The sequence below is a fragment of the Engraulis encrasicolus genome, chromosome 17, assembly GCF_034702125.1.
Source record: "Engraulis encrasicolus isolate BLACKSEA-1 chromosome 17, IST_EnEncr_1.0, whole genome shotgun sequence".
Classification (NCBI taxonomy): Eukaryota; Metazoa; Chordata; class Actinopteri; order Clupeiformes; family Engraulidae; genus Engraulis; species Engraulis encrasicolus.
In genome coordinates this window covers 1,744,497-1,756,996 of record NC_085873.1, presented here as the reverse complement: position 1 = coordinate 1,756,996, position 12,500 = coordinate 1,744,497, and the positions used below count along the sequence as shown (strand labels likewise).

The window sequence follows — 12,500 nt, the reverse complement described above, 5'->3', positions numbered from 1 at the left end:
GGTGTATCTCTGCGGTTATGGGCCCCTATTTTCTGAAATGTAGGGCCCACGCAGTTCTGTGCTGCTAATTACGAGGGGCCCCTTTAAGCCAAAAGTGCCTGGGAACCTATTTCTCCCCCAGTCCAGCCCTGAATGTATCCTCTCCAAAGGCTATAGGCTTAGCTGTTTCATTTGCTAGACTGCATGTCTGCCTCTGTATGCTCCGAAAAGATCTGTCTCATGGGGCGACGCACTGCTCTGTCTCCCAGGGACGGGCCGACCAGGCACAATTGCCCCGGAGCCGACGGCCCCCAAAAGGGGACGGCACCATCGCGACACTGTTTTTTCCACGGCATCACCACACTATTGATGTGTTAACCCCTTAATGCATGCCGTACTACCAGTGGCACGCTGTAATAGTCATTGAAAAGCCTTCAGCAATGCACTACAACTTGATCATTGACACTCTGCTAACAGCAAATTGATAACGCTGTGTCTGAACGGGTTAATATGGTATATTATTAATTTTATCAGCAGTTACTGTATAAGTTTTTTTTTTTGCATTTTTTCCCCATGAGGGCGGGACCGCAGTTGGGGCGAGGCACTTGAGGAGGCATGACCCAGGGCGCCAGTCATTCTAGGATTGACTGTCTCCAAACATTATTTCGGACAAACACCAGTTTTACTTGAAACTGGAAAAATAAGATCGCTTAGAATTCATTTTTTGCAGTGTGGCTTTGCGTACTCTACGATTTGGAGTGCTAAGGTGTCGTGTTTCTCTGTTATTTCCTACAGATGGCCCCAGGTCCAAGAGAGCACGCACAGATTCAGATGATGAGGAGGATGCCGATCAGGACTATCACCGTAGCGACCCTCAGATCGCCATCTGTCTGGACTGCTTGCGGAATAACGTCCCGGTCGCGGAGAACACTGTCAAGGTCAGGCACAAACTACATAAATACAGTTCTACATACTGTATACCATATAGGCTACACTCTACAGACAGGTTCAGATAGCTTTCCCCCCTTAATAACAAATGAAATTGGCAATTAAAACGTGACTGACTTGAGGGTTATCTCTATCTAACACTTCAACTTTCTTGTTCTGAAATGCTTCAGAGTGACAAAGATGACATACAGTAAATAAAAGAAATAAGTAAGAGGGCAAATACCTTTGCATAGCACTATACATACTACATACTACACATCATATACACTATATACTACCCCATGAAGATAAACATGGGCCAGGGCTGTGTTTCCCAAGAGCTTTTAAGTAGTACTTAAGCCTACATAAATATGAGGTGCCCCCTAGGCAATATACCATAAATAAGTGTCACTTCATCACTAAAAGTTAATACATGTTTATAGATGTACAAGTGTATATAGTGTATGTACTATTTTATCTCTTACATGCACTTTGCACAAGCATTTTATTGTGCGAGAATGTATGTAGGCCTATTAAATTATTGTATGTATACATTTTAAGTGATGTGGTACATTGGCTAAGGGGCACCTCATACTTAAGGACTACTCTTAAGTACTACTTAAGAGTTTTTGGGAAACACAGCCCAGGTCGGAGAGAATGTCAAGGTTGGATACAAACTTGAAATAAGAAAGATACAAAGGGTGCACAGAATAACATGTAATACTTGCAGTGAAAACCAAATCCATCGACTTTGTTTTTTCTTTCCCTCTGCTTATTTTTTTTCTCTCTATCTGATCTCACGTCATTGCTATTCATGGCTCAGTCTGCCAGTCAGTTGCTAGGATATTTTACCAACTGATAAGTCCTTGACACTCTGTGATCCCGAGGTGTCCTCCACAGAGTCATCCGAGGCGATGCTCGCCAAGAAATAATCACCTCACCAAGCAAACAGCTCTCTCTTTTGCTTCTCTCTCTCTCTCTCTCTCTCTCTCTCTCTCTCTCTGTGCGCATGTAGATATGTGAGTGTGTGTAGTTGCGTGAGCAAGAATGAGAGAGACAGTATACATAAGTCTTATGTGTGTGCATGTGTTTGTGAAAGATGGAACAGGAGAGTGAGAGAGATTTTTTTCTTTTCACATTAATTTTCTCTTCATCTGTTCTCGGGTTCTTGAATAGAGGTCAAAGACGCTGCTGAGGAAGAGAGCTGTAATAGGCCTGTCTTAATTTGTCCAGGTGATTGTTGGAGATGTATTTGTTTTATTTACAATATATCCTACATTTCGTTGGACAACAACACCAGTCCAGCACACTATCATCCAGATCCATCATGTCCTTTTGACCCTGGAGCGAGATGAGGAGGAGCGAAAGGGAGTAACGGAATAGGGAGTGTTCTTGACAGATGCATGAAAGGGAAAGATTCTGTACATTTGAGGATTTTCTTGTTTGTTTGCTAGTTATTCCGCTCGTGTATTACCGTACCCAGGGGCGCCTGCAGACTTGACCAGTATGGTACGCACCAACCCCAACCCAAAAAAAACCAACAACAAAAAAAACACCGGAGAAATGACAGCGGACGATGACACCGGAGGAGAAAAAAACATAGGATTGGAGTATAGTCAGTATGTCTGGGGTGGTTTTCTTTATCAGTTGTCAATTTTTCTTATTGCTTTAGGCTAGGAAACAAGGTAACTTGTTGACGTTGACAAGGTGTTGGCCTATACGGTTTTGAAAACCTTTTGGCTATATTGGCGTTTCACTTCTTTGGGTGCAGCCATGCATACGCTTACTATTACTTTTTTTTTTTTTTAAACTGCGACATTGAACTGCAGCGACTTCCCCGACTATGCTACTACGAAGGCCTGCATGCACTTGTGTTCTCTCTCGTGCATGGGGATGAAACAAGTAGGCTATGGCAGACGCCATATCATTAGATACAACTTTTCAAGCGTTATACTTTTCGACTCGGGTAGAAAGTTGGCGCAGAGGTGTCTGCTGCAGCATGATGAATGAAGTTCACGTCACAATGGCTGAGCTGGGACCATAAAAAGCCCGGGCACGTTGTGCAAGAAAAGGCAGAAAGCGACTACATCAGCCTGTTAACCCACCGGGGAGTGCACTGAATGTTACTCCAGGCTGATAACAAATGCTCAGTAGAGACAGAGCACAAGAAAACCACCGACGCACTCGCACACAAATCACAGAATGATGTTCATGTCAGCAAACAGGAAAACGTGCGCAATAAGCATTAGAAAACACCCAAACTGCATGTCATCAAAACATGCAGAATTGCTTTGCTTTCCCGAACATAATGTATTTGCGTAGCACACATAGCTAACCAGCTGTCAGTGCTGCCGTCCGAAGCTAGTAGGCTACAAAGCAAAGTTCCGTACCTCTCATAAAACCGTCTCTGTAGAAAGCCACAATACACAGAACGGTAACCAAAATACTTTAGGAAATATGACACCAGAAGCAAAGTACCCTATAATATTTGCCGCGGCGGGCTCAGTGATGAATGAAACAAGCCTACCTGTACTGCTACCATCCGATGCCTTCTTCCTAGCCCACATGACAACTGGATTTTGGCTACGATTGAAACTTGTCACTTTCAAGACATTAACTTCGGTTATTTGATTTTTCTGCCATCAGCGACGCCACGACATAGGCTATGTGTTATTCCAAGTGGGAAATGGAGAGCTGTCTTTGCTAACTAGAACTACTAGACTTAAATTTGTGGGCTATGTCTGACTGGAGGTAGCCGCTCAAGTTAGAATTCCGCTGATGGAACTAGAACTTGTTACTGTATCTTTTTTTCAGGAGCGCGCGAGTTTTACGCACAGAAGCAAAAAGCAGGCTATCTGCCTTTGTAAATTAATGGTACCTAACCATAATCTCTGGTCTTTAATTTGCTTCATGCTGCTTCTTCTCATATAATATGTTGCATTGTCACAACATTCATAGAAGACACAATAGGCGTAATATTTATACAAAAAATAAATTTAAAAAAATCCTCCACTGGTGAAGGTACGCACAGTGCGTACGGCCGTATGGCTCCAGGCGCCCTTGACCGTACCATCTATTGATTTTTATTTTTTTTATCATTGCTTTTATTGTTGATTGTTTAGCCAGTGAGCGTATTCAACACTCTTGTTGTTTATTTCTATCATTGTTATAATGTTGTCTGCTGTTTGGTTTGTATACCCCTCAGGGCTTAATGAAGAAGTTTATTCGCTGCTCCACACGGGTCACCGTGGGAACGATCAAGAAGTTCCTCAGCCTCAAGCTGAAGCTACCGAGCTCATACGAGGTGAGGCCAGATGGACATATCTGTAAGATATAAGAGTGAGGAGTATGCACACTTAAAGGATCAGTTCAGTCAATTTCAATATGCAGTTGTAATGCTCACACTACCCTGGACTTGTCACTACCTGAGGTTTTTTTTTTTTCTTCAGCCTTTTCCGAGATCTTGGTCATTGTAATGGGGGCAACGCTTTGTTTACATTTCAAAAACATTTGGAGTAGGCCTATGTTATTTAAAAAAAAAATGTTAAGAAACGCTGCCCCCATTAGTATAGCTCATATCTCGGAAAGGGCTTAGCCGAAAAATGTGGCATCACCGGGTACTGACAAGTCAAGGGTAGCGTCAGCAATACAACAGCATATTGAAATTGACTGAACTGGTCCTTTAAAGTCCTTTTTTCTGTGATTTTTCATTCCATGGCAGGATTACGTTAACGTAATTACTGAAGGAACAGATACCAGCAGTGTTCTGGATGGCTTCAAAACAGCAACACGAGGGTAGCTGTAGCCTAATGGTCAATGAGCTGGTCTTGGAATCAAAACTGAAAAAGTGTAATGACAAATGTATTAACCCATTAAGACACAGCGTTATTTGCTGTTATAAGAATATCAATGACCAATGTAGTAGTGCATTACTTAAGGTCCCGTGTTATGTCATGGGAGTGTTGTACTATGGTGGTTTCAAAGACTATTACAGCATTCCACGGCATGCATTATGGGACTACATGCTATGATGAAATACTATTATTGATACGTATGACATGTATTGTTTATGCTCTGCTCTTTGTTGCAGTTGGACGTCCTATGCAACGGTGAGATCATGGGTAAAGACCACACCATGGAGTTCATCTACATGACACGATGGCGACTGCACGGCGAGAACGTAAGTTGTGTGGAGATATGATGGACCAACCCAGAGGCGGGTTGCCAGATGAGAGAGCCAAAAGATGGCCAAAAAAAAGTCACTTCACTGACCTTGGCAATTTTTTGAAAGGTCACCTCTAATTCTGGTTGTGTCAGTATTGTACCTTGTGTTCAGGTGAGGTGCCGTGCCGTGCGCAAAACTGACACAAAAAATGCACGGCATTCATGTATGAAATGTTCACTCAAAATGCGTAACCGTCAGCAAGCATATTCCGGCCCATAGTAGTGCAGTTTGCCTTCTGTCACTTCCCTTTCACTCCGTCTAGTGCTGTTTGGTTTAAATAATGGTTTTTATTTTGGTGGCTAGAAGCTTTTAGTGTGGTTAGAGAGTTGGCTGCAAAATATCTAAGCCCTGGGTGTTGTGCTTAGTTATCATCAATTAGTTTGTTGCTGAAGTTCAGTCAGCTGAGCAGTGATGATCAGGAAGTCAAAGCAAATCCAATGGCAAGGTCTATTTCCCTAGCTTCAGGGGGCTAACTTGATTCAGCCAAAACATAACATAGATAGTAGTAGTAGTAGTAGAAGAAGAAGAAGAAGAAGAAGAAGAAGAAGAAGAAGAAGAAGAAGAAGAAGAAGAAGAAGAAGAAGAAGAAGAAGAAGAAGAAATGCTTGATTAATCATGTAGAAAATGAGGTCACATCAGTTCAGTTTGAATATAAAAACACATTTAATCATGAACTCATTAGTACAGTAGTTATTATTATGAACTAATTAGCTAGCGATAGGGACAGCTTCCAGCAGGTTCTACTGCAACTGCAAAAGAGGATGAAACAAAAGCAAAAGTGCCTTGCATTTATTTCCAGAGAGCCCAGTGCTGAGTGCTGGCCACAGTGCCAAAGGACATATTTGGTGTTGGCAGATATTGATATTCCCATATCTACAGTCAGCCAGCCCTTGGCAACGCTCCAGACCAACAACGATCCCACACTGCACACTGTACGCTGCACTTGCTTTGAGGAAGAAGCAGAGGAAGAGGGGTAGAGGGTGTGAGTGTGTGTGTGTGTGTGTGTGTGTGTGTGTGTGTGTGTGTGTGCGTGCGTGCGTGCGTGCGTGCGTGCGTGCGTGCGTGCGTGCGTGCATGCGTGCGTGCATGCGTGCGTGCGTGTGTGTGTGCGCGCGTGAGTGTGTACACGTGTGGTTGGGTTTGTGTCTGTCAGTCTGCGGTTGCAGTATTGTGTTGCAGGCAATGGTCAATGTTTACACCTGTGCCAGAGCAGACTAGACCACAGTATGCCCTGTGTATGATGGCTAATGTATGTAGAGTAGAGTAGAGAAACTTTATTGATCCCCAGGGGGAAATTCAGGATGTACACACGCAAACACAAGATGATACCTGACAGGCGATGACACACATATTGTTTTACATTATACCTGCCATAGCCCTTAGCCTTGCACACACAGTAAATTCTGCAGTGCTAAATTACTCTAAGAGAGTTGATTTGACATTATTTGGACTTAAATGAACTCTTTAAGTGTTGAATTGACACCGGTAAAGTTACTGTGCAGTAATGTGGGTCAAGCAGGTATCAGGTGCTAGTTCCCCACTCAAAAGGTCAATATGGCCATACATTAGTTCCTCTTCAAAAGATGACATTGCATTGGAAGGGGAAGAGGAAAATAGCCTAAAAGTTAAAACAGAGATTAACTTAACTCAGTTAGATCACATGGATCGCATGGATGGCATGGAGTTAGATCGCATGGTTCAGTGTGTGCAATGATGTAATAGTCATTACAGTAAAAGACTTAACAATTATTCCTACTCTACCATGACATTGCACAGGGCCATAGTAATACATTACGACTTGGTCATTGCCATTCTGGTGACAAGAAATATATAATACGGGCTGTATCTTACAGTAACAGTTTAACAAAAATAAAAGTGAAGAATGACACATAGAAGTTTGAAAAATAGCCTACCTTTTTCTTACTATACTATACATAAACCCGATGTACTGTAACTCCTGCTTTGTACATGCATAACAAACCGCAGGGACTCAGACCAGGACATACAAACAAGTTCCGTCCAGTCAACACGTGGCAGAATTGGATGAGGCGGAGGTGTCAGTCGATTAGCTACGCTGCATAGTTGAGGGTAAGGTATCGGGAGGCCTTTCACCAGCACAGCAGATGGAGATAGATATGGTTGTTGTGGCCGCTGAGAGGTTGACCCCCGTTTATCTTCATATATAAGTATATACTGTATAGGCAGTTCATTGCCCCCAGTCTTAAGAAATTATTATGAGATAGATAGATAGATAGATAGATAGATAGATAGATAGATAGATAGATAGATAGATAGATAGATAGATAGATAGATAGATAGATAGATAGATAGACAGATAGAAAGAAAGAAAGAAAGAGCTATTCTAAAGTAAACTTAACAATATATCTCTAACCTACATGATGAATGATACACATTTGATTACTTGTAGTTGCGTTGCATCGTTGAGGCTCATGTATCTTCAGCCTTTCACCAGCATGGCAGTGAAATACATATGAATGTGGCAATGTCTGTGATCACTGTATGAGGCCCATTGTGTTTCTTATGAAGAGACAGTTAAATGTGCATAACAAAAGTGAAATGAAAAGAAGAGTAATCTACCGGTAAAGGCATATGAAAACATAACTTTACGAAACGAAACATAGCATCTCCCTATACAGCAAATGCTTGATGAGTTGCATTGCATAGTTGGGGTTCAGGTATCCGGAGCCTTTCACCAGCACAGCAGATGAAGATAAATGCGACGATGGCGACTGCTTTGAGGTTGACCCACTGAACCCGATTTAGTGTGTGTGTGTGTGTGTGTGTGTGTGTGTGTGTGTGTGTGTGTGTGTGCCTGTGTGTCCCTGTGTGTGTGTGCGCGCGTGCCTGCACACGTGTGGTTGGGTTTGTGTGTGTCAGTCTGCGGTTGCAGTATTGTGTTGCAGGCAATGGTCAATGTTTACACCTGTGCGCATGCGTTCCTGTGTAACTGTGAGGTTGACCCATTGAAACGGTTTGGCTTTGGGGGTCCCTCCCCACCGGCGCCTGGTGCACTAATTTCAGTGAAGACGACTGGCGACTGACTGACACTCTTAAGACGAGCGTTGACGACCTGCTAATGTCAAAGGTCATGTAGGGTAAATTAACACGTTGGATCTGAGGAGACAGGCTGGGGGGATGCGCGGGGGTGGTGTGGGGTGGGGGTTGGGGGGGTGTTAATGGAGGGTTGGGGGGATCTCTCTTCGCTGAGTCAGATACGCCTCCTCCCCTGCTTCTTTCACCCACTTACACTGATGTGATTTACACCAAATTCGCTCCTGAGACCGTTGTTGAGGTGTTTGTATGTGGGGTCTTGGTTTTGGTCCGGGCTTTGGTCTTCAAATTGCCATGTCTCTGTTTCAAACTGAAATCCAACTGACGGACCGAGAGTCACCCTGACCACCCAACTGACATGCTGTCTAGGGATGTGCATTTCTGCCAAAAACACTATTCGAAATTCGATGGCCACTATTCGAATGTTATTCGAAAATCGAATAAAAACAAACAAACAAACAAAAAAGATGTGCGTTTGCTGACTGAGGCACTCCCACCGTCATCCCTTGAAACATGTAGCCTAAATTCCGCCAACGTATCATAAAGAGTTCAATACTTATTTACAGTGGCCTTCCATCTACAGCACCAGGGGGGAGCAATAGCTAGAAAATGCTGTCGAGTGTACACCTCTGAACGTCCAGCAGCACGTTCACTGGAAGAGGGAGTCTGTGCGTCCGTGACGAGAAATATTTATCATTCCCTTCCCCTCCTTCCATTCTCGTGGCACGGCAAAGTAAACCCCACTGAACAGTTGTTCGCTAGTTGGGCTGCATTAGTTAGCAATTGACATTGTTGACAGACAGTATCCCGATTCGCACGGCTACAGGGGGTGGCTTTTACAAAGTTTGTTTTACAAATCTGAAGCAACGCCATATGAAACGACCCCCAAATAGTTGCAGATTATTGTAGTGAGCCAGATAAAATAGCCTCAGCTAAGAGTATTCAGCTAGTTTACTTCGCTTGTTAGCTTATCATTATTAGCGTTAGAGATATTGAAATAACCTGCCATTGTTGACACTGACATTGGCTAACAGCTACAAGTAGCTTACCTTGCAGAAGTTTACGCTGGCCAAATCAGACGCAAATTGATGTGACATTATTCCCGAACAGTTACAGATGACAGTCCATGTTTACAAAACCATCACCAATTGCAGATTTACAGTGTCAACGATTTATTTAGGAATGCCCAATGCCCATTCCTGAAATGCACGAGATGCGTGGCTTCTCCCTGGCTGTGTGTGTCGTGTCGGCGGGGGGCGGGACGCCTTCACACACACTCGCCTTACGTGTTGGAAATGAAAGATGAGCATCGTATCTAGACCTACCAGAGAAATTAGAAAACAGGGGAGCTACTTGGTTAATTTAATGTAACCCTGCAGTACTTTTCATTTGTCACTTAACACTGCTAGGGAGGCCAACACAGATTTTTTTTTTACTGGCTGGATTTTTTTTATTCGACAGGACTATTCTAAATTCGAAAGGAAAACGAATATTCGAACATTCGAATATTCGTGCACATCCCTAATGCTGTCTGATGAAGTTGTGTGTATAACTAAGTCATTTCCGCTGGATTAAATATCTGCCGACAGCTCCAGGTGTCCTCCAAGAAGTAACAGCCGACAGGGGACGTAATTAATTAACAGCTCCGGGAACAATTTTGTTTTGTTCTAACTAGTTGGAGAACATCTATTTAATGGCGGAAACATTAAAATTCCGTTTCTGTTTGGAACAAAACCAACTGGGAAGAAATTCTGGTTCAAAGCCCCGGTTGTAGCATATGTCTTTGTTGTCCTAGTTCTGGTTCGTCTGGCTGGCACAGAGGAACACTGACCTGCTTTTGGGATGGTCTTTTGTATAGTTGTTGTTGTGTCTGGATACAGGGAGACACATCCCTCATGGCCAACGAAATCTTCCCCTGTGTGGTTAAGAGAGTGGTTTTCCCTCTGCCTATCCAGAGGTGTCAAAAGTAACAGTTAAAAAAAAGGCAACCCAGTTTCCTTTCAACACAGTTAACACATCTGAATATGTAGATCTGTGGACTTGTCTTATTACCAGCTAGCCTGATTATCATCAACGCTCAAATCTCTTTGAGACTTGGTCTGACCAAGAGCATAACAATTAACGTTTCCCAAACGGCATGGTTGACCTGCCTCCCTTGGTTTGCTTATGGTTGTTTGCTTATCGACAAAGTGGGAGGAGTTCCCATATGCTCTTGACCTGACTAGTTGCAACGCTGAAAGTGTTGTGTCACTAGGAGGGCACAGCCTGGCTAGTGACCAGCTGTCTCTACACTGGTTGGATCAAGTTTGTGATGGGTCCTTGCTAGGTTTTTAGGGTTTTTTCAGCAACAACAGTCTATCTACCTCATTCCTACCAGCTCTTTCCCCTACAGTGGAGGGGAAATAGTGTCTGATTTAAAGATGTAATGATGTAATATCATTTGGTAGTGTTAAGCGTATACCATAATTCACTTTTACTTTTCACACCTGTTTATTTCTTGTGATTGTCAACTGACTTACAAGGAGGGCATTCAAGTAAATACAGAGTGTGTGGAGGACCTATGAAATGTAGTGCAGGGTAGTACCCATGATTAGAGGTGTGTAGAGTTAGCAACGCTTTCTAAATGCCTTTTCTCTGGATTGATCAGGAAATGTGCAAATGTAATGTAATGTAAAATACCATCATGTATCCAAATTAATGTCCTACTCTAAGGACTTCAGGAGGGCAGTTTCTCTGTTTAGTGTAACTACTAGATATCGACAGCAGACCCGTTTCTAGAATTTTGGGGGCCCTAGGCAAAGGGGCTGTTTGGGGCCTGGGGGGGGGGCTCTGGGAAGCCACGGCGCATGGGACCGCTTTTGGGTGGCACTTCAGTCATTCTCACATAGCCTACCATTACAACATAATGTCACAGAATCCATGTAAACCTAATGGAATGCAATCTAGGCCTACCTATAGTTATTATAATATGGGCAAACCTGGACCTGAACCTGGGCAAATTCAATTCAATAGTCTCATGATTTCATGAAGTAATGTTCTGTTGTGTAGGCCTATAGGCTATGTAACCTTGCCTATCTTAACATCACATGAGTGCATACCCCAATCAGGTTTTTTGACCCGACCAAAATCATGATCTGCATTGCCAATCACAAATAATTAGGTCTAATCTTTCCAACTACTTTTGAAATCCAACAGGGTGCACCATTTGTGAAACGAACTATTGACTCATGAAACAGCAGAACAGTCCAGAAACCCAAGGCTAAGAAACTAACAGTTGCAGAGTCGGGTGATATTGGTAAGCAAGAATTCTGTGTGTGTTTCCCAGACGAGAATTCAGACAACCTCCCTCCTTCTGCTCAGTAATTTTTCTTGCACGCTGCGTTTCGTATTGCATCATTCACCCCACGAAATGTTTGCATTGTAATAGGCTACCATTACAGCAACAACTCACATTAATGGCATTCAACAATAACACATCACCGAAGCGCAATCATCATTCCGGAAAGGGTGTGTTCTTCTGGACCAGGTAATATTCTGGTAATAAATGAAGTGAAACCACGAATAGCGACCAAGGGACACTCAACCACCTGCGTTACTCCGTGATTGCAGTTGTGACAGGGGACAAATATTAACCCAGTGCCCTTACCTTAACCCCTTAAGGCGCTGCTTTATAAATTCATTGTTACCAGTATGGTAATGACCAAGTCGTGGTGCATTACTAAAGTGCCTGAGTTGTGTCATAGTATTGTAGTGCTATGGTAGTTACATTTCAATGACTATTACAGCGTGCCACTGGAGGTACGGCGCGCATTAAGGGGCTACACGTTGTCTTGACCGCGTAGGCTATAATGTATCCCGACCTTTCACTGTTCCATGCGTTTCCGACCATAACCGTCTTCCACGTTCACTTCCACCTGTAATCCACACCATAGCTAAAAGCAAGAGAGGGACTATTGTGCTACAATTTGGCGATAATTTCCTCTCAACTCACTCGTGTTATCCGAAATATTGCACATTTGACCACATCCAAAACAGTTCCGCTTCGACAAAAGGCGCGCTATTGAACAATCTCAAGACGTTGGCCCAGTGCTTGTTACAGTGGATTTTCAGTGCGATGTCACTGGCCTGGGACAGTTTGCAGTACAGAGAGTAATAGGCTATGTTGTCTTCGAGATAACTTTTATTATAAAAGCAACTGGCTTGAGCCAAAAAATGTAAAGTAAACTGGCGTCTCTGCAACATCCTCTGAGAGATATTTTAGCTTTCCTTTCAGTTTGTATTGTGCATGATTTTACGA

At 43.2% G+C, this 12,500-nt stretch overlaps 1 protein-coding gene across 1 annotated transcript in view; it reads left to right on the top strand.

The window, feature by feature from the left end:
- The window catches only part of pcgf5b (polycomb group ring finger 5b), a 40,209-nt gene that overhangs the window by 21,791 nt on the left and 5,918 nt on the right, over window positions 1–12,500 (top strand). Inside the window, exons 6-8 of the mRNA XM_063221532.1 lie at window positions 775–917; window positions 4,112–4,210; window positions 4,997–5,086. Of these exons, the coding sequence (XP_063077602.1) occupies window positions 775–917; window positions 4,112–4,210; window positions 4,997–5,086 (332 nt within the window). The remainder of the gene's footprint in view (window positions 1–774; window positions 918–4,111; window positions 4,211–4,996; window positions 5,087–12,500) is intronic.